Source organism: Sceloporus occidentalis, unplaced genomic scaffold, assembly GCF_023333645.1.
Source record: "Sceloporus occidentalis isolate IW3139 unplaced genomic scaffold, rSceOcc1.0.p SCAF_3, whole genome shotgun sequence".
In the NCBI taxonomy this organism is placed as follows: domain Eukaryota; kingdom Metazoa; phylum Chordata; class Lepidosauria; order Squamata; family Phrynosomatidae; genus Sceloporus; species Sceloporus occidentalis.
In genome coordinates this window covers 104,464,773-104,490,860 of record NW_028316983.1, presented here as the reverse complement: position 1 = coordinate 104,490,860, position 26,088 = coordinate 104,464,773, and the positions used below count along the sequence as shown (strand labels likewise).

Here is a 26,088-nt window from a genome sequence, read left to right as displayed (position 1 = left end):
GAGAGAGAGAGAGAGAGAGAGAGAGACCCTTTGTTCGTCGTCGTAGTCATCATCACCCCCTTTGCAAAAGAGAAACACAAACGATCCCCCTCCCTTCAGGCGCCTCCAGCCCTTTCACTGACAAGGGCTGGAAGGAACTGCAGCCTCAAAAACTGAGGAGGAGCGATTCGACGGCGAGATAAAATAGTCCCTCTTTGTTCACCGACGCCTATTCTTCTGGGAAGGAGGTACCCCTCCGCGCGCATTGGTACCAGTGCTTGGAGAAAGGAGGAGGGAGGAGGAGTGACGGTTGCAGCGTCGTCGCGTGCTCAGAGTGGGCGGGGCTAGCGGCTGCTGCTGGCGCCAGCGAGTGGGAGTGGGCGGGGCTAGCGGCTGCTGCTGCTAATGGCGCCTCCCTCTTCCTCCCCTTCCTTTGTCTTTCCCACAATGCACCAGCTTCTCCTCCTCCGCGGGAAAACAAAATGGCGGAGGGCTGTTGTGGAGCCGGGCTGGCCTTAAGGCAGCCGCGCTGAGCCTTCCCTTGTCCTTGCCGTCCCCTCTTGCTCCCTCGGCGTGCTTCTCGAGGAGCCCGGGCGGCGGCGGAGGAAGAGGAGAGGCGCATCGAGCGCACTGATTTCCCTGTATGAAGCGGGCGGCCCCTTTGGAGAGACCGAATGAGGTGGGTCTGGGCGAGGAGGAGGAGGAGGGGAAGAAGAAAGGGGGACACGGGGCCTCCTCCTGCGTCCCCAAAACGCCCTCCATTTTGAGCAGGACTCAGAAGCATGAACTCGCTGTATATCTATCTGTGTGGAGGTTGCTCGCTTTTGTTTGGCCATGCCCTCCATTTTCCCTTTGAACGCCCTTCCTCCTCCTCCTCCTCCTCCTCCTCCTCAAGATCCAGTGACCAAGCACGTCCTCCTTTCCCAGGACGCGTCCTCCATCCCAGTGTCCAGCAGGGATTCCCAGACACGTCCTCCATTTTGAACAGGAACCAGAGCATGGGTTTACTGTACATTGTTTGCTTTTCTTTTGCCATGCCCTCTGTTTTTGTTCTTGGACGTCCTTCCTCGGCTTCCTCCTCCTCCTCCTCCTCCTAAGCCAGTCGCGTCCTCCTTTTCCAGGAGGCATCCTCCATTTTATCCTTCTGTCCTGAGGAGGGATCCCTCAAATTCCCTCCATTTTGAGAAGGACGGATATATATATATATATATATATATATATATTGTGAGTGTATTTATGCGATGATGTGTCTCCATTTTGAGGCGCCTGGTCTCTCCATTCCTGGTCCTCCTTTGGGATGAGAAGGAGGAAGACACCTTGGGGGTGAAGGAAGTAAGAAAAAACCAAATAATGAAGCCTCCCCCCAAATAATAAACCGAGGCTGCATCCACATTGGGGAAATAACCTGGTTTGGCACTGCTTTAACTCTTTGTCTGGGTGAAGGCTATGGGATTCTGGGAAATGGAGGGCCCTACAACATACTCCAACTCCCATAATTCCATAGCATGGAGCCAGACAGAGAGTTAAAGTGCTGCCAAACCAGGTTATTTCTCCAGTCTGGATGCAGCCCCAAACAAAGGCAGAAAACTTGCTAGGAGAGGAAGGTGTAGGGAAGAGGGGGGGTCTTGTCACTGAATAGATATCCAGCTCAGGTAAATGGGCGAGGCTTCCCTGCCTTGCTACAATCATAGTATCATAGAATTGGAAGAGACCTCAAGGGCCATCCAGTCCAACCCCATTCTGCCATGCAGGAACTCTCAATCAAAGCATCCCCAACAGATGGCCATCCAGCCTCTGCTTAAAGACCTCCAAGGAAGGAGACTCCACTACACTCCAAGGCTACAGATAAGCCCTGAAGTCCCCTTGTTGTTGGGGGTTTTCTCACAAAGGAGAATAAGAGACAGTGGGATTCAAGAGGAAGGGGATGCCAACAACGCCACAATGTTCTTTGAAAATAATGATCAGCTGTAACGGTGTACAGAAGTTAGGTAATTTTAGACTCTCGACTTAATGGTTTTTCTCCACCCCCCAAGATGAATTTTGCATTGCTTCACCTTCTTCAGCTGGCAGCCTTTCCTCATTCCCTTAACCGTCCTGAGGAAGTAGACTGAAGTCTAGGAAAGCTCATGCTTCCAGCTTCTTTCTTTCAGTGAGTCTCAAGGGTGCTACAAGATCTCTCTACAGTTGTTGTTGTTGTTATATTCCAAATGTATCTGAGGAAGCAGGCTGGGCACCACAATTCAAAAAGGATGTTGAGAAACTGGAGCATGTCCAAAGGAGGGTGACAAAATTGGTGAAGGGTCTGGAAACCGTGCTCTGTTTGGAAAGACTTAGGGAGTTGGGTATGTTTAGCCTGGAGAAGAGAAGGTTAAGAGGTGACATGATAACCCTGTTTAGTTATTTGAAGGGGTGTCATATTGAGCATGGAGCAAGCTTGTTTTCTGCTGCTCCAGAGAACAGGACCCGGGACAATGGATGCAAGCTACAGGAAAAGAGATTCCATCTCAACATTAGGAGGAACTTCCTGACAGTCAGGGCTGTTCGACAGTGGAACACGCTCCCTCAGAGTGTAGTGGAATCTCCCTCCTTGGAGGGCTTTAAACAGAGGCTGGATGGCCATCTATCAGGTATGCTTTTGAGTTCCTGCATAGCAGAGAATTGGACTGGATGGCCTTTGCGGTCTTTTCCAACTGTATGATTTTATGATTCTATGGTTCTAAGTCTAGGGAAGCTCATGCTGCCAACTTCTTCCAGTGAGTCTCAAAGGTGCCACAAGATCTCTACATACTGATTCTACAGACTAACATGGCTATATCTTTGCATTCTGTTCTTTGTAACAGCTGCGTTGTTCTTATGTTGCATTGGCCCCCCAGACTGTGCTCTTTAAGAGATTTTGACCATCAGCTCCCAGAAGCGTCAGCCATGTTGGCCAGTAGTCTGGGATTCTGGGAGCTGAGGTCCAAAAGCTCTTAAGGAACGCAGTTTGGGGACCACTGAAAGGTTAGCAGATTTGGTAAATAGAGTCTGTGGTCCAATCCAGAACTGCAGAAATAATCCAGAGTTTAAATACATTCCCCAAACTAACACGTGATGCAAACAGCATCTGAAAGAAACCAACGCCACAGTAGGCAAACTAGTTTAAAATATCCAAGTTAGCAGATAATCACAGCTCAAATCCACACTGCAGAAATAATCCAGCTTGAGACTGCTTTAACTGCCTTGGCTCACTGCTAGGGAATTCTGGGAACTGTAGTTTTGTGCTCTGGTGCCACAATAAACTACAATTCCCAGGATTCCCTAGCACTGAGCAAGGGCAGTAAAAGCGGCCTCAAACTGGATTATTTCTGCAATGTGGATTTGACCTGCCCCACATCTCAAGTGTATTTTCCTCCTATCTTCTTTCTTGACTGTCCAGCTCTCACATCCATACATGGTAATAGGGAATATAACGGCTTCTATGATTCTAACTTTTGTGTTCAGTTGCATATCTTTGCATTTTAGGATCTTTTCTAGTTCTTCCATAGCTGCCTTCCCCATTCTTAAGCTTTTTCTGATTTCCTGGCTGCAGTCCCCGTTCCGATCAATGTTTGATCCCAGATATGAAAATTCTTTTACTATTTCTGTTTCCTCATTGTTTAGTTTTAATTTCTGCAAGTTCTCCATGATCATTGTTTTATGGTTTTTTTATGTTCAACAGTAAGCCTGCCTTTGAACCTTCTTTGATCTTCCTTAGTAGTTGTCTAGGTCTTTAAGGTTCTCTGCTGGTATTATGGTGTCATCAGCATATCTCAGATTGTTGGTATTCCTTCCTCCTATTTTCACTCCTCACTTATTGGTATGCATGTATTCGCTCACTTACCAGTATACATGTACAGTCGCCCCACCATTTTCGCAGACTTGGAGTCTGCATCCCTTGCCCATTCACAGGCGGCAAACAGAGGGGGGCAGAATGGAGTGCGCGCTGCCATTCAAGCCATAGGTGAACATTGCCGATTTTCCATTTTCGCGGAGAGGAGGGTCCGGAACAGATCCCCCCTAAAAATGGAGGGGTGACTGTATTCATATGTTCCTTATATTAACAACAGCTTCTGCTCATGAAGTGAATTGAAGGTGTGTGTTCCATTGCTTTAGGAATTTGGTTTCTTAAGCATTGGATATATTTCTTGAATTCTGAATTCTCTAATGTGACTTCATCTAGTCCTGAGAATCCCCCAGCTTCAAGTGCTTTCAGTGGCAGTGGAATGAACTGGGACAACAATTAAATGTGTTGTTCAGATTATTATTTGGGCTGTGTCTATATTGCAGAATTAATGTAGTTTGACACCACTTTAACTGAAATGACTCAGTGCTATGGAATTCTGGAACTGGTAGTTTTGTGAGCTATTTAGCTTTCTTTGTTAGAGCTCTGGTGCCACAACAGACTACAAATCCCAGAATTCTATAGCACAGAGCCGTGGCAGTTAAACCAGTGTCAGATTGTGCTTGCAGTGTGGCAGCAGCCTTAAAGGTTTGTTGTTCTTACCCAGCTCTTTAGCTGAAAAGAATTCTAGAGCAGTGTGCTGAGATCTATCAATAAAGTTCCTAATTAGAATTATTCTTCTCTTTCCGGTGAGCTGGGTGCTGTTGTAATGAATACTGAAGAAATGGTTAGAGTTGATACCTTTTGTGTATTTTGGGGTGCTCTTTGTTTCTCATGTTAACCACTAGAGGTAGAACTGTCCAGGACTGCAGTTGAGCTATGTTGATGTCATTGTAAGGTAAAGGTAGTCTCTTGACATGAATGTCCAGTCATAATTGACTGTAGGAGGCAATGCTCATCTCCGTTACTAAGCAAAAAGAGCCAGTATTGTTCAATGACTGCTCTGGTGGCCATGTGGCCAGCATGACTGCACCAAACAATGCTATTTGTGTTGATGTCAGACTACTGTAAACTGCCAGCCCACATAGGAGGCTCATAAGATTTCTCTCTCTTACGTTACTGTTCCAGCATTCTGGGCAATTATTACAAAATAACTGGACTTAGCACATATATACTTGAGCCCTTTTCATTACAATTAAGCTTTCATTAAAGTCATTGTATTAATGACTTTATTATGTATTAAATACATTAATAAATGTATTCCTTTTTTTGGTGAAGGAAAGAAAAACACAAAACAGCATGGACAGAGTGTGTGTGTGTGTCAAAGAAGCACTATCCCCTTCACAGCATGCACAGTATGAAATGGCAGAATTCCATATTTAGGGCTGCTCCCTCAAATGCAAGTTAAAATACTAGTAAGTGTTGTTTCTGGTGAGGAGGGTGAAAGCAAGATCCCCACAGCTGATCCTTCTGTGGCTGGAACAGATCTTGACCTTCCTGATCGGCAGAAGTTTAAGGCAGAGATTCTGTTTATTTTCCCACCATTTCTTCGGGGAGCTTAAGGTGGCATATGTGAATCTCCCTTCCCTCTGTTTTTGTTCTTGTAACAACAGCGAGGAAAGTTGTTGTTGTTATTATTTATTTGTATCCCGCTTTCCCCAAAAAATCGGGACTCAGGCTTACAGTTTAAAAACCCAGTACAGTTAAAAACATACAAAAGTGGCATTTAAAATATAATTAAACAATTACAATATTAAAACAAATCATTTATTTAAAAATAGAATACAATTAGAAAACGTAAAATTTCTTAAAAAGCATACACATTAGCACAGTACAACACCCCCATGAAGTTCTTTAAAAGCCTGTCTGAACAAAAAAAGTCTTAACCTGCCAGCAGAAGAACAACAAGGAGGGGGCCATTCTGGTCTCCCTGGGAAGGGAGTTGCAGAGTCTTTTGGGGCAGCCACCGGGAAGGCCCTCTCTCACGTTCCAACCAGCCGTGCTTGTGATGGTGGTGAGACAGAGAAAGGTCTCTTCTGAAGATCTCAGAGCCTGGGCTGGTTCATACAGGGGGATATGGTCTTGCCAAATAGCCTGGACCTGATCCATATAGGGCTTTATAGGTCATAACCAGCATTTTGAATTGGGCCCAGAAACAAACTGGTAGCCAATGGAGCTGTTTCAACAGGAGTCTTGTGTGGTCTCTGTAACCTGCCCCAGTTAACAGTCTGGCTGCAGCCCAGCTGAACTTTTTGAGCACTCTTCAAAGGGAGCCCCAAGTACAGCATGTTAAAAGGTAAAGGTAAAAGTTTCCCTTTTGACAAGGTTGTCAAGTCGTGTCCAACCGTACGGAGCTATGCTCACCTCTGTTATTAAGCCGAAGAGCCAGCATTGTCAAAGATGACTTGGGTGGTCATGTGGCCAGCATGACTGCACAGAACACTGTTGCTTTCCCACCAAAGTGGTGCCTATTTTTCTACTTGCACTTTTACATGCTTTCAAACTGCTAGGTTGGCAGAAACTGGGACCAGTGACGGGGCTCACATCATCACACAGCGCTTGGGTCTCGAACTGCCGATCTTGCAATGCTCAGAGTTACAGTAGTCCAAACAGGATGTAACTAAGGCATGTCTTGCTGAGACCAGGTCTGGGGTTTCAAGGAATGAAGGTTAAGCTGAGTTGTGCTGTAGTGGTAAATGTAATGCAGCAGCTCATGACACACACGCACAGGAAAACAAGCATCAGGGTTGGGAATTATGGTGTCCTCCAGATGTGGGACTGCCAGTTCTAGGAATCCTAGCCAGCCTTGCCAGTAAGAAAGAATACTGGGAGGTGCAGCCCCACAACATTTGGAGCTCTGTGTGGTTCTTCCTTTATATTAATATGAGGTCTTTGTGCCCCCTCAACATAATATATGAATAAAAATAATTTGTTTAATGTGTATATTTTCATTCACACATTTGTGCAGATTCATATTTTAACATTTTATAATTACATACTATGGACATTCTTCAACATTAATAATAGTTTTGTGAAACCCAGAAACAAATAATTTTTGTTGTCCCCCCCCCCCCCCCCGATTATTGTCAAAGCCCATAGGCTCCTCCTTGCTGCTGCTATAGATGTTGAAAGAATAATTTTTGCCTTCTCCTTTTACTCAGATTAAAACCATTTCATTTTGAGAATTGTTTTATGATAACGCATCTACATTGACTGACTAGGAGCAAACGATGCAGAGAAGAGCTGCTTGTACCTCCTGTCTCGCCTCGGTACCATTTATTTACGTATTATTTATTTCACTTGTATTGCTCCTTTCTTCCAGAAGGGACCCAAGGCGGCTCACAAATAAAAACATTTTAAAAATTACAATAAAATTTGAAACAATTGAAATATACAAAAGTTAAAACTACCCTGATATACAGTACTTTAATTATGTATCAAACACTTGCTTAAATAAAAACATTTTGGTGTGCTGACTAAAAGCAAGCAAGCAAGGAGGGCCCAGCCTAGCCTCCTGCGAAGGGAGTTCCAGAGGGTGGGAGCAGCCACCAAGAAGGCTCTTGCTCTCTTTCACCATGGCGCCTCTGCCTTGCTCACAGGCTGCCACCACCAGTCTACAAGCTTTCCGTCTGCTGCTTCCTAGGACTATGACACAAGGAGATTTCTGCAGGAGTATCATCCTAGGAAGCTCAGTGGCCTGGGAGTGAGGTGAAGGTATAGTGGTGCCAAGATTAGATAGGGAAGTACAGGCCGGGGGTGTTGATGAGAAAGCAGAAAGAGGATGAGGACAAGATGCTGCTGCCACCAGCCCAATTTTGCTGTGGCTGCTGAACAAATACCCTGTAGTGTTATCTTCTTTCTTGTGAGAAAGAGGATGATGCTGGAGGGGATTTCTGTAGTAGCTGTGGCAGGGCTGAGCAGTTTCTTGCAGGTCCCCCAAGGGTCACACCCCACAGTTTGAAAACCACTGCCCTGTAAGATTAAACTATGGAACCCAAACTTCAGGGTTCTTGAAGTGCACAGACACGGCATAGAATGTACTTCTCTTTCTCTGTGCTGTGTGATGAACAAAAATTTTGTTCAGATTAGGTGACTCTAGCCAAAAAGAATGAAATATTTATCACCTTCTGTTTTGCCTCCTTTGCAGCAGATTTTAAGGGTGTTTTTAATGTGCTTTGGAATAAATCTTAATAAACCTGGCTGGATTTACTTCTGGGAATTGTATGTGAAATCTAGCTTTAGCCCTTGATGTGCCTACTAGAGAAAACATCCAGTTGAAAATTCAGAGACTTGCTTCTGAGTAAACTTGTATAGGTTCATACTACAAGTATGTGGTTCAACTCAGTTATATGATAAAGTGGTGTATTTGAGGCATGGGGGACATTTTTGCCTACTGATGAGTCCCATTGTTCCATCCTGGTATTCCCCTCTGCTTTTGTGGAAGATAATGCTGGTCCTGTTTACTTCTTAAATTCTATGGAGACATTCTCCACTGTATGCGAGCACCTTTCCATTCCTTTTTTCCTTCAGTTACTCGGTAGAGAATTTCACACGTGAGCGGGGAGATGATACAAATGTTTAAACACATGATTTCTTTGACACAATATTCATTACCAGATTGAAAAAAGAGCAAAATGATCTGTTTGCTTATTCCTCTTAAGTGCCAAAGTTGTAATGCATTGCACCACTGCTTGCATAAGCATTGAACTAAGCACTGTGCTTGAACTATGACAGTTTTGTTGGTTCCTATATTCAGTATAGTATATGTGGAAGATTAGAACGGCTTCAGTTTTATTGTCCTTAAGAATGCTGCCAAATTAGTTTTGCATTATTCATTTGTACAAATAGAACAAGCTTCAGTTGTCTTCCAAAAGTGGTAAATCTTCATTTGATGTATATTCTGAAAATACTAGACATGAAACTAAGCAATAAATGAAACTTCAGAGGACTGGGTTAAAGATACAATTTTCAGAGGCAGCCATATGCTTACAACTCATTGCTGATGCTTAGAAATATGACATCTTTCTCTAGCCCTGTATTAGCCTACCATCAACAATTTCAAGGGAAAAATATGGCATTTTAGTCTGGCTTCACCACCATTACCTACCTTGTTAGATTTTATTTGGGTAGTAAGTATATTCCAAGTAGTAAAGTTAATATATTAGTACGTACTGATAAAAAAGAGCAAGTAACAGATTATTAATCCTAATTTCATATTTTTTTGTCCCCAGAGACTCTACGGGGGTGGGTAATTCAGTGGTCCACAAGCGGTCTCCTTTACGTCGAAACCAAAAACCACCGATATCCTTGACCAAACTGTCCTCACGGGATGGACAGAAAGCCAAAAAACCAGTGTGCAAATTTGAAGAAGGTCAAGATGTCCTAGCTAGATGGTCAGATGGCTTGTTTTATCTTGGAACTATCAAAAAGGTAATATCTTTTTGACAGAGCTATTCAAATTGTAAGCATTCCTAGTGTTCAGATATCACTGTCTCAAATCTGTTCTCATTTCAGATAAACAAACTCAAGCAGACCTGCTTTGTTGTATTTGAAGACAGTTCCAAATCCTGGGTTCTCTGGAAGGACATACAAACAGGCAAGATTTTTTTAATTGATTGGTATGAAGCTTCAGAACCCATTCACTACTATTTTCAGCACCTTCTGAAGAAATACTACATTGAAAAGAGTGAGGATTTTTTTCCAGCCTTGTGGGCTATATAGCCACACAAGAAGCCTTCCAGTCTTGAATGCCTTGAATGATGGGGAAATACGGAGTCACATATCTCCTCCCCTATGCAGTCATATCCCCCCCCCCTTTTTTTTTAGGCATGTTATATGGCTATTGGTTTTTTTAAAGCTCTTTTTTAATGTGACAAAGGGAAATTTTCCTGTAAACCCAGTTCCTTCTACCCCTTGAAAATTATCCAGTTCCTCACCATGAGGTTTAGGAAAACAGCTAAACTCAACTGCAAGAAAAAGAGATGGGGAAGAGCAGGCCACTGATGTACAGATTGCGAAGAAAGTCAGGACTTTGATAATTGCAGGTGTGCTGGGTTGAAAACACTTAAAACTCCTTTTTCATGACATGGACAGCAATCAGTTTTGACTCTAAAGTCTTTCTTCTGCCCACATTTTTATACTCTGCTTATTTCAAGCTCTGAGAAACTGTTTCTACACCTTGCCCTTCTACTAGAACAGTGCTTCTCAGTGGTGGTCTTTGGGCTGGTCCTGGTCCCTTAACCATCTACCAGTCCTTGGAGAGCTTCTTGGCAAGAAAGCAACAAGTATACCCATTGGACCAAAATATGGCACTAGTCCCAGGTACACTGCTGAAAAATGCCATCTTCCCACATCTCATAGCTTAAGAAGCACTGTGCTATGTGATATATCTGCTGGATCCTAATGCCCCAGTGTGTCACCTTGTTTCTCCTACATATCCACAAATGCCTTTGTAGTGAGAGATGCCTTTGCAATGAAAGATGTTTCCTGATCACAGCAAGTTTAATAGTCATATGTATGTGTTCTGCTGTCACTTTGGAAGGAAAAACAGGTTTTGTATCTTTTTTAAAGTAAAGCAATGCACTCTTTTTTTAGGAGCTACTGAAAGTGGGGAAATGGTCTGTACAATATGCCAGGAAGAATATTCAGAAGCACCCAATGAAATAGTTATTTGTGATAAGTGTGGCCAAGGTAATGTAAATCTTGCAGAGTGCAGAACTTTTAAAAGTTGGACCAACATTTCATGATTAACCCTTGGTTTAGAGATATTTGTAACAATATATTTAAATATAATTTAAACTGAACCATCACAAGATGTGTAATGTATCTAATATACTCAAGTGAGTGGATTTAAATCAACACTTATGTAAATTCCATTGATTCAGTGAGTCTACTTTGTGGTATTAATAACTTAATTTAAATTTTTATTTATAAGATCAACTGAAAGATAAGTTGGTGGTTCAATATTGACACATAGTGGTAGGACTTGGTTTAAGAGTTATTGTGTTGGCATCCCTTCACAAAATTAAAAAGATATTTTTCTCCTGAACTCAGGTTATCATCAGCTGTGTCACACACCAAATATTGATTCTAGTGTGATAGATTCAGACGATAAATGGCTGTGCCGGCAGTGTGTCTTTGCAACAACAACAAAGGTAGGGAAAAACATGATAAAGTTAATACAGCTGAAAGTAAGACTTTACTTTTATCTGGCATTAGATAGTAGTATTTGCTGCTTCAATCTGTTTTATTCCAGAGAGGGGGCGCACTTAAGAAAGGACCAAATGCCAAAGCACTGCAAGTCATGAAGCAAACATTGCCTTACAATGTAGCCGACCTTGAATGGGATGCAGGCCATAAAACCAATGCCCAACAGTGTTACTGCTACTGTGGAGGTCCTGGAGAGTAAGCATATAGAGACTCTTGTGGAAAGATAATTTCAGTTTTCCCCCATATATTGTGTAATGCATATGAATATTATATTTCTGAAATATGTATATTTATGAGACATGTTTTCCAACCATATTGTGCCACTGCAGAACAACAACATCACAACTGCAAGATCAGGCATTCATTACATTTTCTGTTCTTCAGTTTTTGATGTCCGTAAACCTTCAAGAAAATATGATATTTTTTCCTGTAGACAGTTACCTGGGAGCAAGCTTCATTGAGTACAGTGAAACTTAATTTCAAGTAAGCATGTTTGGATTGGACCACATGTTCAGTTGCACTGGAAATATAAAATTTTATGCAGGGTCTTGGGCAGTACATGCTGCCATGACTTCTGTTAACCACCTGGCACAGTAATACTGCCCCAAGTTCTTTGCAGTATAATAAAACCATATACAGTCCAATTAGAATAGACATTTCAAAAGATTCTCACACATGGGGAAAATGGAGGACCATATAACTCAAAAATCTAGAGTGAGTTAAATTTTACACACCAAATCCTGTTCTCTCAATAACAATAAACATAACAAAATCCCAAAAACACAGATGGCAAAAACGCAGCTAGAAATCAGGGTACGTTTCTAGGAGTGGATCTCAAATCTTGAACCTAGATAGTTGTCAGGGGTGCAGTATATTATTTGTCTTGTTGCAAAGAATTCTGGGAAAGTATAATCCTTTGCTTAAACCATTAAACAATTATTAGACAACATTCTGAAGGAAGCTACAAACAGTAAAAAAATCATAGATAAATTCTGTATGCTGATGCAGCAATAACTAAAAGGATGAGTGTGGGATAAACATGAAGACCATTTATTTAGATTAATGAAAGAAACATATTTGAACCCTGCATGTGGTCATCATTTTCCTAAGCCTAGTTATGTACACAACTTGTTTTCCTTTGTAAGTTAATGTTAGAAAATTGATTATGGTTTTTGGTTATTTGTGGTTAAATCAGTTTAACAGCATCAACAGCAACAAGCGTGCACTCCACAGGTATTTGATTAAAAAAAACTAGATCTGAGCTTCTGGTAAATAAGCAGGATATATTGGTAGGTAAAAAGAAACTTACTTTATTGCTACATCTAGGTTCTATAAAATAACTAACTAGTAGAGAAAACTATACTTGGTAGAAGAGTCCCTAGAGCTCACGTGTGCAAATAAGAAGAAAAACATCTTTAGCAGCGCAACCTGGCTTTTGCTTCCATCTTTGGTGAGAGCAGAAAGAGGAAGAGGACAGAAAACAAAGGGTAATAAACTTTATTGACCCCTAGAAAAGGGAGAGGTATAGGAAGTGACTTCTTCACAAGCGACATTGAATGACCATAGAGATATACATCAGTGTTCCTGCTAGAAGACACCCCCCCCTTCTCATGGAAACCAAACATAGATCTACAAAACAAGCATTGATGCTAATACTCCAACAGTTAACAGATCAGGATGCCATGTTATGTGATGGCTTCCCTGTCTCTGTATTTGAAAGAAATGTTTCTATGTGACAACGTGTTGAACTAAATGGTGCCTTTTTGGCTGTTAAACAGAAACTGACAATCTCCTTTCCTTCTGCAGCCCCAATGTGCTTCTCCTTTCTCCATAATCAGTTCTGGAGAACTGGGGGAAACCTTTGGAGCAAATTTGGCACCACAATGGAGTCTGCAGCGGGTGGAGGAGAAAGAAAACTTACATTGAGCAAAGTGTAGCCTGTAATCTGTAGAGAATGCATGGTGAAAAAGTTTTTTAGCTGTCTTGTAAAACAACAATCAAAATGACATTTTTATACTAAACATTATACTGTAGGGAACAACTTGTTACATTCCAATTCAATTCTTTCTTTTTTCTTTCTCTTAATGAAGTTGGTATTTAAAGATGTTACAGTGCTGCAAATGTAAACAGTGGTTTCATGAGGCTTGTGTGCAGTGCCTCCAAAAGCCAATGCTTTACGGTGACAGGTAAGATGTATTCTGTGTATGTGTGAGGGCTTTTTCCTTTGGGGAGAAGGCAAACTATTTCTGGCTTTAGTGAAATTCTATCTTTATGCTGTGTATAGTTCTGATATTTTGAGGTTTTTTACTGCTGTTACATCATGTTATTTATTTTTTTATTTGTAATTTACTTTGAATGTCAGTGTTTCACAGAAAATAGGTTATAAGTTTCCAAACAAATTTACTTTGTTATTACAGTTAATTTAGCAATTGCATCTTGCTCCTGAAAGTATACGAAAAGCATAAAGAATAAACAGCATGTTATTCTTTTAAAAAATTGGTTCACAAAGCTGTATAGCAAAAGGTCGAGGTTTGGCTGACATTTATGTCCAAGCTGGCAATTAACATTAGTCCTTATTCACTACATTTGATCTTAGCCAAAAGGCCGAGAAGTATATTCATTGATATACTTAATATGTAAGCTTATGCTGATTTCTGTGGTTTTTGAGGTCCTAGGTATCTTGCAAAATTAGTCCTTTGGTGATGATGAACATAGTCACAATATTAAATATGTTCTCTTTTTTTAAAGGTTTTATACATTTGTTTGTTCAGTTTGTAGTTCTGGACCAGAATACCTCAAACGTTTACCCTTGCAATGGTAAGTACAACTTATGAGTGCATTGAAAAAAGTTGAATATGGCACTATATATTTCCATGGCTGTCTATTGTCTGCACAATAAAGTTTTGCCGTTCAATTGTTTTTTGTAAACAAAGCACAAGTGGCCCATGTGTAAGTCTGAACAGTATTATTTCAGTTATTTTCCCCTTCCTTGCCAGTCTCAGATTGTAGATATTTTACAGTATTTCTCATTTTCTCAAAGTGGCCAAAATAATAGACTAACAAGGCTATGAAATTCTTAGCAATTTCTTAATTCAGTACATTGTGCTATCTGGTTTCTAAAGAGTCCTAGCTCTGTTTGTCTTCTAGACAGATTGTGTTCATACTTCTAAAATGTTAAAAGATGCTAATTTTTTTCATTGAAACTTTTGAATTTTAGGGTAGATATAGCACATCTATGCCTTTACAACCTAAGTGTTATTCACAAAAAGAAATATTTTGATTCAGAGCTTGAACTCATGACCTATATTAATGAAAACTGGGACCGACTCCACCCTGGTGAAGTAAGTGGTTGATATGTTCATATTGGTCATGTGTATTCTCTCATCTAGAAAGTCAAACTATTCATAAATGAGTTTAAAAAAAAGTTTAATCAGCAACATTAGTATTGAAATCCAAAGACTTGTACATGCACACTGTTGGCTATAGAAGGCAAACAAGTTTGAGTTCTATAGTCAACAGTGACAAATTGTGGGTGTGCCCTATAGCATGTGTCATGGCCTAATGTTCATATTCATATTTGAAATTTATGCTACATTAGTGCATTTTTGTTGCATCTTAATCTGTTGAACTGCATGTTAGAAAAAACAGGTCTGATACTCTATAATTTAATTTGTGTTGAGTGCTCTCTCTATCTTTAATATGAAATAAAATTTACCCGATAACCAAAGAGTGTGTTATAGTACTGCTGCTTTTTGTGAAAGTTAGAAGATGAGCAGTGTGAGGACATAGGATAAGGTATATAATGCATTATGGAAAGAGATGCAGAAAATTCTGTGAATTCATCATATGACTTGGTAGCAGTCCCATATTTCTTAAAAATTTGTAGTATATAACTTCAAGCATAGTATGTTTTTTTCTTAAAGTACATGCCAATTTATGAGATGCTGGGTGCCTCTACACTGTTTGAAATCACTTTATGTGCTGCAGCTCCATCCTGTGGAACTCTGGGATTAGTAGTTTTACAGGGTATTTAGCCTTCTCTGCCAAAGAGTGTTGGTGCCTCACAAACCTACGAATCCCAGGATGCTATAGTATGGAGCCATGGCAGTTAAGTGGCATCAAACTCAATTATTTCTACATGCACCCCTGGTTTCCTTTATTCATGAACTTAATGAAAACTGAGAAACAAGTATTTCGTACATTCAGTTCTTTGGAAGGTAACTCCAGATGATTTCAGTAGTATTTATCTCTAAAGAGTAGTTAGGATCTGGACATGAAATCCTTTTAGCTTTCTAATCTCTCCATATTATAATAGTTTAAGTGAGGTCCAAAACAAATTGCAGAAATAATCCAGTTTGAGACCACTTTAACTTCCCTGGCTCAATGCTAAGGAATCCTGGGAATTGTAGTTTGTGGTGGCATGAGCACTCTCTGAGAGAGAAGGCGAAATGTCTCACAAAACTGCAGTTCCTAGAATTCCCTAGCATTGAGCCAGGGCAGTTAAAGCAGTCTCAAACAGGATTATTTCCGCAGTGTGTTTTGGATCTAAATCTGGTGCAAAAAATGGTCTGACAGTCAATACTTCAGAGATTATTGTTCTTATTATTTGTCCAAAACTGCTGTTACCTTAGGAAAGAGGTAGAATTTGGAAGTTACTGAAAATACTTGTAAAATACATACAAATGGACCACTTAAAATAATGACTGAGGCAAAAAGAGACAGTATTTTACTCAGTATCACAAACCAAGTATTTTATAGCTTATGTTTGACTAGATTATTAATTGCATTATAAATTGTTTTTTTAAAAAGGAACCTTTTAGTTATTAAAACTATGTAAGATTGCAGATAAAATTATTTTAAATATTCCTAAAGGGCATATTTGGAAGAGGGAAAACTAATAAATCTGTAGTTACAAGCTTCTAGTGTATATTATTTAACTACCTTGTCATCTCTGCTGTGTTTTAGAAGTCAACAAATATTGGCAGCTAATTTAATGAAGTTACTACATGGTAGGAGTTATTCTTACAGCCTTGTCGTGTTTAATTATAGCCCACAGAATCCTGCTGAAAATTTCATTCTCTAGCCAAAAAAGTCAGAATTTCTTTTGAACCTGATTGTTCTGTCAGATACATTTTACCAAAGCACCAAAATGTTTTACTATTAGTAAAAGACAAATGATATACTCAGCATTTCAAACAGATATTTAATATAATTTTATTCTATATTTCATTCTGTATTGTTAGGACATCAAAGAACCAAAAATGTCAAGTTCTTCTCTCCTTCAAGAGTCACATTGCCATTCTGTTTTATCAGTCAGTAGGTATTCTAGACAGAACATTATCCTGTCTAATATATGTGGAAATTCTAGAATACAACTGTGTTCTATGTATCTTTGAACTGCTGAGTGTGTTCTTAGTACTTAGGAGATATACTCAAAGTCTTAGTAGGTTAAACCACTTCTTAATACTTTACAGTTGGCAGACACACCAAAATCTGAAAGATATCAGCATGTTTTGGAGGCATTAAATGATTACAAGACCATGTAAGTTGATGGGCTTCTTAAACATATTTTTCTTTTTGCTTTTGTTTTGTCTGATGCTGTGGGCTTACTTCAGTTGAAACTAGCAGTTGAATCTAGGCTATTAAAAAAAAACTTTGCATTTAAATATGATTAAATTAGTGATGAGAACTCTTAGTAGTAGGTCTCTATGTATATCTTTCAGCATGTCCTTATGTTCTTTAATTATCACTTTAGGTTTATGTCTGGGAAAGAAATAAAGAAGAAAAAACATTTGTTTGGCTTGAGAATTCGTGTTCCACCTTGCCCACCCAATGCTGCTTTTAAGACCGAGAAAGAGCCTGAAGGAACTTCACATGAGTTCAAAATTAAGGGCAGAAAATCTTCTAAACCTGCGCTTGATCAGAAGTAAGAATAATCTAGCATCTGAAAAGGATTTGTTTTATGTTTGAATATTCTTCTCAGAAAACATACAGCTATTGCTTGATATTTGTCATTGTGTTCATAGAAGGTGAGCTTAAGCAGCACACCTTTCCTTTCTCCATCTGTCATCTGAGAAATTTCTCCATGTGATTGTTAGATATGCCAAGCAGTGACTGCTGTGTCATACTGGGCTCCAGTGGGAGTTGGGCAATTGCTGAAATAGGGAACTTTATGCATTCATTGCAAGATTGCAAGTTGGAGTAACACCTCTTTCCAGCTACTACCCCACACTATACAGCCCACATAATTGGTTGATCCCGCACGTCAGTATGGTTGCTTTCCATTATGTATGGTGCTGTTCAGTAACCTCATAGAAAGATCTTGTCCTCACAATAGGACAAGAAACTACTACATTCAACATCCTCAGCTTTTCTACTGCTTGCATAGGGTGGGGTAGTGGGGAAAGCCTTTTCTGCTGTTTCTTGAACATGTGTGGCCTGTGTGTTTCTCTTGGGCTGATACACATTTTATGTAGTGGCTTCCTTTTATGGGTCTTTCCAGAGCAAGGTTGGCTTGGAAATCATGCAGCATTCCAGATGCTATTGGATTTCAACTCTAAGCAGTTCTGTTCAGCATAACCCGTGGCGAGGAATGCTGGAAACTGCAGTTCAATATCTGACAGGCCACACGATTCCCATGCCTATGCTAAAATATGAAGAAATTACAATGGCTTTTAGAGTCAGCTTCTAATAGGAAAGAAGGTTGAATAAATATAAATTTAGGAGGGTAAATAAATTCAGCACAACTGATGAAGCATTAAAAAAAGAAGTTATAAAAACCAAATATAGGTCATTAGTGTGTCATTAAAAAAACTGAATTCTGACCTTTCCTTTAGGGAAATTACTAATGGTGTTGAAAGAAAGGGAAAGAAAAAATCTGTGGGTCGCCCACCTGGCCCATACACCAGAAAAATGATTCAGAAAATGTCTGAGCCACCTCCTTTGGTAAGTAAAATGTACACTTACATGCATTTCTTGACTAAAAATAGCCACTCTGTATTTTAAAACCCAGTCTTGGTTTTATCTTTGATTCTTCTCTGTCGTGTATTCCTCAGATCCAGACCACAACCAAGGCTTGTAGATTCTTTTTATACAATATTGCCAAAATCTGACCATTTCTCTCCGCCTCTACTGCCAAGATCCTGGTCCATGCCCTAGTGATCTCACGACTTGATTACTGTAACGTCCTCCTGGCTGGGCCTCCTCTTTCTCACCTCCGTCCTTTAATCTCTGTCCAGCATTCAGCTGCACGCATTATCACTTCCACCCACCACTCTGACCACATCTCTCCTGTGTTGGCATCCCTTCACTGGCTCCCTCTCCCTTTCTGCATTCAATATAAGCTCCTGCTGTCGACATTTAAAGCCCTCCATGGACTGGTCCCTCCTTACTTATCAGACCTTCTTTTTCTTCACCTTCTCACTCGGCCCCTCCGTTCTGGTAGTCAGAGTCGGCTGTCCCGGCCCTGGATTGCCTCTGTCCCATCCCTGATTCGCCCCTTTTCACTTGCTGTCCCTCACTCCTGGAACCTTCTTCCCCCATGAGCAAGAACCATCACTTCTTTAACCAGCTTCAAAATAGAGTTGAAGACCATCCTGTTCAGAGAAGCGTTCCCAGGCATTGCAGGATTGTCGCATTGTACTCCATAGGCAGGTTTACTCATTTATATTTATTGTTTTTATGTATAGCACTGTGCAAATCTACAGCGCTATATGTAACGACTCACACTCCTTCACCTTATGGCAGTGCTACGGGGCTTTCTAATCCCACCCCGCTGCCTACCAATTTATGTAACGAACCCCCTTTCTTATGTGGCAGGTTCACCGTATTATATACTATAGTAGCATGGATAAAATATATAAGCCAGACCAGCCTTTGGATAAAACCAAATAAGAACTTTACTTAACAAAAGGTTTGAACAGATATTCCTTGAACTAGATGATATTAAACAACTGTTAGTTCAGGCACGTGTTACTTCTTAATGGTTACTTTATTACTCCAGTTAAAACTTTCTACAGAGTGTTTCTTTGACTGGCTGTTAAGGACACTGACACCGTCCTTATTGCCTACTCTCCTAAGCTTAAACCCCACAGTATTGCCTCTCAGGCTTACTATAATCCTTCTTTCAATTAGAGTCTCTAATTAGTTAAAAGTCCCTCTCTCTCTAGACTATAACCAAGTTCCCCTCTGGAACAGACTCATCCTCTAACTGTCTCCTTAACTCAACTCCCTCTTCTAAATTCTAAAATTCTAAAAACCCAACTTCATCTCTCAGCATTCTAACCCCAACAGACTCAACCCAACTGCCAAACGGAATCTTCAAATTCCTAAGCCAGCTCCTGATTGGCTTAGGGCCTCTGGCTTCTGATTGGCTGGATTGTAGTCAGCTCGTCACACTATAATAATAATAATAATAATAATAATAATAATAATATGTTTTGTTTTTTTCTTTTTAGGAAAAGGAACCTGTTGTAGTGCAAGAATCCCCTCCTTTGGATTTACCTAGCACTACTGGGTAAGTAGGGGAAATGTGCTATAAACAATTTTATTACTAGTTGGGTAATGTTAGCTTAGATCAGATTTTAATATTTCGATTACTTTGATCACATGGCAACGTGAACTGGCTCAGAAGATCTGATGGAACTGCACACTCATCCAATACCTCAGATGTGGAATCCACAGGTGCTGCCAGTACAAAGGAAACTACCTCAAACAATACTGCCAAACATTACAGGTACACTACAGTTTTCATGTCTTCCACACCTATAAAGTGCAGAGGTTTGAGTCCCAGTTACTAAACTCTACTAGTTAGTGATCTGTCCATGACAGTGGGAACACAGAGAATTCCTCCACACCTAGACAGCTATCATCCCAGCCAGCACAGAAAAACAGGTCCAGTGTGTCATCTGCATTTTGGGTGGTCCCAGATATTTGGGATAGGTCCATGATCAGCTTGGAAGACATGAGGTCCTGAGCTGTTCAAACAGAGCAGTCTCCAATGGATGTTGAAGATCCCCAGTACAAGAAGCCAGAGTACAAGAAGCACCACCAACTCAGTCAGCTCAGGAAGGGAGATTGTTGTGCAGCGAGATGCGTGGTACGCCAATAGAATCCCTATTCTGTCCCAGCCCCACAACTTTAAACACTCAAACCTAGTAGACTGTGGAATGGGGAACTTGGTGAGGGAGATGGAATCATGATAGACCACTGCAACTCCACCCACTCACCCCCAGACCTCACCTGTTGCTGCATTGAGAACACTGGTGGGCAAAGCTGGGAGAGGTTTAACCCCCCTATCCTGCCCCCCACTTCATCCAGCTAGGTTTCTGATGTGCAAGTCAGGTTGGCATGCTCATCCAGTATCAAATCCTGAATCATAGGTGTTTTTCCACTCACTGAGCTGGCATTAAGCAGTATTTTCAGCCCATAGGATCTGTTGCCAAGGGTACTTGAAGTAGGTGACAGTTGGGGGCAACCAACACCATGAGATTCTTCTTTCTCACATGCTGATCATAATTTCCCAATCCATATTTCCCTCTACCCATTACTGTTGGAATGGCTACTGTATTTCCCCTCCCATGCTCTCCAAATCGCACCACTCTTCCTTTTGCCAGCAGGGCAGAACTCTCCAAAAAGACCTAGGAGGGAGAAAGAACACCAGGAAGTTTGCTCACATTATTTTCAGCATTTTGTCACTAGCATATCATCAAAATAAAGTTATGTGCAGGACAAAGCAAATAAGAGCAAATAGAAAGGGGGATTTATTTATTTATTTATTTAGGTATTTATGTCCTGCCCTTCAGCCCTAATGGCTCTCAGGGCGGCTTACAATTATTATTTTTAATCAGATGGTTCCCTGCCCTCAGGCTTACAATCTAAAAGACATGAAACAAAAGGAGAAGAGAATAGTGGAGGGAAAGGGGATGAGGTCCAGTGGTTCTTCTCTCCCTCTGAGGCCTGGACCAAGGCAGATGGATTGGAGGGAGGGCTCTTCCTTCTTCCAGGCTAGTCCTGATGGAGCTGGACCTACCTGGTGAACTCCCTCTCAGGCCGGCAGATGGCAGTTATGGAGGGAGGAGTCTCCTTCCTTCAGGCTAGTCCTGATAGAGCTGGACCTGCCTGGCGAATTCCCTCTCAGGCCAGCGGATGGCAGTTATGGAGGGCGGAGTGTCCTTCCTCTCAGGCCGGCAGATGGCAGTTATGGAGGGCGGAGTGTCCTTCCTCTCAGGCCGGCAGATGGCAGTTATGGAGGGCGGAGTGTCCTTCCTCTCAGGCCGGCGGATGGCAGTTATGGAGGGTGGAGTCTCCTTCCTCTCAGGCCGGCGGATGGCAGTTATGGAGGGCAGAGTCTCCTTCCTCTCAGGCCGGCGGATGGCAGTTATGGAGGGCAGAGTCTCCTTCCTTCAGGCTAGTCCTGATGGAGTTGGACCTGCCTGGTGAATTCCCTCTCAGGCTGGCGGATGGCAGTTATGGAGGGTGGAGTCTCCTTCCTCTCAGGCCAGCGGATGGCAGTTATGGAGGGTGGAGTCTCCTTCCTCTCAGGCCAGCGGATGGCAGTTATGGAGGGCAGAGTCTCCTTCCTTCAGGCTAGTCCTGATGGAGTTGGACCTGCCTGGCGAATTCCCTCTCAGGCTGGCGGGTGGCAGTTATGGAGAGAGGAGTCTCCTTCCTTCAGGCTAGTCCTGATGGAGTTGGACCTACTGGGAATTACTATACGTGGGGGTTACTTTTGTGGTAGCAGATAATTTCCCCCTTCTCTTAAGGTTAGATGATCAATCCTTTCTGATGAAGGTTTTGGTAGGTAATATGTGAGCTATGTTGCAAAGTGTTGGGGATCTTGGCAGCATACAGGCAAAAGAAATGATGAGAATTTCTCTAGTTATTGTATTAACTAATGGTTTAGGTCAGTGATGGCGAACCTATGGCATGCGTGCCAGAGGTGGCACTCAGAGCCCTCTCTGTGGGCACATGTGCCGTCACCCCAGCACAGAGTTTGCCAGAGTTTGTTATTGAAAGCCAGAGGGACACAGCACTTTGCAATAAATAAGTAAGTCTTGGGTTGCAGTTTGGGCACTCGGCCTCTAAAAGGTTCACCATCACTGATTTAGGTGCATGATCCACACTAAAGATCTCATACATATATATTTCATATATATGTACACACAGTATGTGATCAGTTACTTTAACAGAAGATTTTCTGTTCCCAAAATATTTAACAAATTGAAGAGCAAATGTTGGTTACAGTTTATTTACAGTTTGTTAAATATATTTTGCTCATTATGTAGCTCGATCGTCCCCTGCTATGCTTCATTAATCCTCTGGCTCTACGCTACCAAACTGCTTCCTGTTACAGCTGCAACAGCACCTGCAGATTCTGTTGCAGCATAATATCCTGATTTGATGTGCAGCTTTGGAGCCATACTACTAAATTATATTTTAAGTTTAAATTAGTGTTTCGTATGTTCTGTAGTTTGTCTGACTCCAGAAAAAGGACACGTACAGGAAGAACGTGGCCAGCTGCAATACCACACTTAAGGAGAAGAGGACGCCTTCCAAGAAAAGCACTCCAGATTCAGAATGCAGAAATAGTAAAAGATGATGAAAGCAAAGATGATTATCAATATGATGAACTCAATACAGAGATTCTGAATAATTTGGCTGATCAAGAGTTACAACTTAATCATCTCAAGAACTCTATTACCAGTTACTTTGGTGCAGCAGGTAGGATAGCTTGTGGTGAAAAATACCGCGTTTTAGCACGTCGGGTGACACTTGACGGAAAAGTGCAGTATCTTGTGGAGTGGGAAGGTGCAACTGCTTCCTGACTCTTGTACTGCCCAGATCTATTTATAGGCATAGTTCATAAATCAGGAGTGCAGAAGGAAGCTTTTTAAAAATATTTTTAAAAATGGAAACCAAGTTAGCCTTAACTCTCTTGCTACTTAACATTATAGACATTGTGATAAAGGATCTACCTGTTTAAAATAAAGCTGGATTCCTTTATTTAAAAACAACAACACCGTAGAATGACAACTTTGGTTGTTTGAGAATTGGGAATCTGGAATTTTGGTTGCTTTAAAATATGCACAAATTCAAAAGAGACTTGTTTAGGATACATTCCATGGAAACATTTTTGTTGTTGGTAGGGGCTCTTTTCTATAACTAGAACAAATTTTTAGTAAAATTCTTAAATCTTTTCTTACTGAAATGTTTGCAAAAGTGTATTTCTACTCTGACAACCCTAGATTTTCATAAGGTGCACTGTATATAATTCCTACTGAGGACTGTAAAATATTGAAATCTTCTTTCAAGCAAAGTGTAAAATATATATATGGAGCTTGTAAATTGCTCTGTGACTAGACTTTGTTGTCTTTTTAATATATTCTTTGCATGTGTGTATATTTGTGTGATTGTGACCTATGCAATATAAATTATGGGATTGGGCAGCTTCTGACTTTGTATCCCATAATTCTTTTTATCAGGAATAGTTGCAGTATTTACACAGCAGCATTTCTTCTCAGGCTTTATTGAGTGCTGTTGCTTACCATGTACTACAGAATATGTGTCAAATGAATGCTGTGTGTTCCAGCGAGTGCAGTCAATGTCATATGCCTTTAGAAAATAACTTATTCTGCTCATATGGTCCAGCAATTAAGAGATTTAGAGTGCCTCTCAGGTTCACATGCTCCCTCCTCTTCTCTGCTTTGCAGATGTCCTTCTCCTTTCAGCATTAAGTGTGTTGAAGTGCTACATGTTCACTGAAGTTCATGGCTACCTCTTGGTGAGCTTTAGAAAAGAGAGGGGCAATTTGGAGGGAGTATATGCTCCTGTTTTCTTAGCCATGAATAAGATATCTAGAAATATTGCATCTATACTGGGCCAGGTTGCTTGAGGGTTTCAATCCTATACCTGTGTACCTGGGAGCAAATCCTTTTGAAAGAACCTATCTTCTAATTAGACGTCTGTAGGATTGTGCTTTAGTTCTTGACTTAAGCATCCTTATTTTGCGCGATATTGCAGCCTCAGTTGAAGATGGAGAAAAATTAGCTGTTTGAAACACAAATCAGGAATTTTTAATTTGAACATGAATTTTGCTTAGGGGAAAAAATATAAGGATTGGTGACACACTGATTGTAAATTTTGTCTCCCAGTTTTAAAAAAAATGTCAGCAGGAATCGTGTAAGATTCCTTTTTTGTACGTGATGGTTTTTAGTCATGTTCCATAAACGTAGTTGGAATAAAGTGTTTAATTGCACAGGGTCAACAAACAGTATGTTGCCACTTGAAGTAACAGTACTGCTTTTATTACAATATTACCTCCTCTGTTCTTACAAATATGAATCCAGTTTTAAGTAACTTTATTTTACTTGTAAAATAACAATTTTTTTGCAAGGGTTAGATGTACTTTTGTTAGCTGTTGGAGGTGGGTGGGGTTCATACTTTTTTTTGCCAAAGAATCAACATAGCTATTTTAATTTGGATAGTTTGCATTTTACTGTCTAATATTTTGTTGTCACACATAATTTCATAGCTTTTAAAAATGACTTGCATGGTTAGACCATAATTATTTGATGATTTTTTTAAAAGTCTGTTACAATTGTCAAGATAAAAGAATCTCAGCATTATATATAGCCAAAGGAAGGACAGACAAAATTGGTTGCCCTGTGCTTGTGCTTAGCTGACAAGCTTTACAAAAGTAATTATTAAAAGATATTTGATTGCCTTCATTAAAAAAAACATGGGTGTTTTCCCCTCTCATGCAGTCTCAACTATTACATTAAAGATGCCTTGCCTATAGCTGCAATATTTTGATAAGACACAGGTTACTTTGTGAATGTTGGGTCTCTTGAAATAATGCAAAATGTAGATGTCTGTAATGTTACAGTTTTTTTAAAAATAATTTTCCTTTTCTACAATTTTAAATTGACATTGAACACCAGCAGTATTTGCAGTAGGGCTTCCATACAAAGATAGCGATCGAAATCTAGATGGGAAAGGAACGTAACAAATTATCAACCAATTTAATTGTGAATGTGTGTGAGTTTTCATTTTGTCATGGTGGCTGATATGTTTGTATTTCTGAAACTGTTTTCTAGAATTCAAAATCAACATTAAATGTGTGTATTTTTAAGAAAACCTGTTCTGTTTTCATTTTTACTCAGTGATGGCAATAACAGCCTTATTTTACCATGTTTATTTCTAAGGTAAATGTGATGGAACATGAAAATCAAATAGAGCATAACTGAGGGTTTTTAAAGCACTGAATTGAAGACTAACTAAAACCTGTTTACATAATAGGAAGTTCATCTGACCCAAATTTCTAATTAACTAAAATTGAATTTTTCTGTCAAGGAAATAGTAAAGTAGTAGCTGAATCCTAGGGCTGTTCAGGTGGGGTTTTCTTCTGAATAAAACAAATGAGCTTTGTTCTTCATATGATAATTGGCGCATACTCTTGTTTAAGTGCTAGCCTGTGATTTTCAGCTTTTGAACCCTGTAGTACATATAGCACTTCCAGTGTGATTACAAACTGGTTATATATCTGAGTAAACAAAACATTATAAAGCCCTAAATATACTTAAGATGCAAGCACCATCCAGCTTTATATATTTAGTAGCCTCATTTGGTTTGTACAACTTGGAGTTTCAAACCGATAGCTATGCCCACCTATGTTTGATAATTTTTTCTGTGATGTGTGACAGGTTAGGGATCTACTGTACTAAGAGACACTTTCTCCTTAAAAATTCCTAATTACTGATTTCTGTAGTACATTCTGAACATTATTTATTAATAAATTTAAAAAAAACATTAATAGTTTTGACTACCCAGATTGTATAGCTGTGCATAAATCTTTGTATTAAAAATTATTCTCATGTTTCCAGATCCTTACAGCAACTTGTGTAATGAAGAAATATGTGCTAATATGAGCATGCTGCTTGCTTCAGTATTCTAGCCAGTGGGACAGTGGCAATGCTTATCCAGGCTCCAAAAGTAAATGATAGTTTTCACTGTGCTATGTCACAAGACACACACTTAGTAAC

General features: G+C 40.4%; 1 protein-coding gene across 5 annotated transcripts; it reads left to right on the top strand.

Annotated features, from left to right (window-relative positions):
- Nucleotides 1–409: 409 nt before the first annotated feature.
- On the top strand, nt 410–25,817 carry MTF2 (metal response element binding transcription factor 2). Of its 5 annotated transcripts, none has more exons than XM_089515734.1 (15): nt 410–658; nt 9,070–9,268; nt 9,353–9,434; nt 10,433–10,528; nt 10,892–10,992; nt 11,094–11,242; nt 13,138–13,233; nt 13,796–13,864; nt 14,265–14,388; nt 16,522–16,589; nt 16,803–16,973; nt 17,884–17,992; nt 19,504–19,562; nt 19,680–19,781; nt 22,518–25,817. In XM_089515734.1, the coding sequence occupies exons 1-15, from the start codon at nt 654–656 to the stop codon at nt 22,870–22,872; spliced, it is 1,785 nt and encodes a 594-aa protein (XP_089371860.1). In that variant the 5' UTR covers nt 410–653; the 3' UTR covers nt 22,873–25,817. The 5 variants fall into 5 exon arrangements, with proteins under 5 accessions (XP_089371860.1, XP_089371862.1, XP_089371861.1 ...); XM_089515735.1 differs by lacking the exon at nt 14,265–14,388 and adding an exon at nt 16,291–16,363 and having other exon boundaries at nt 411–658; nt 19,504–19,558; nt 19,655–19,781; XM_089515732.1 differs by having other exon boundaries at nt 411–658; nt 19,504–19,558; nt 19,655–19,781.
- The last annotated feature ends 271 nt before the right edge of the window (nt 25,818–26,088 follow it).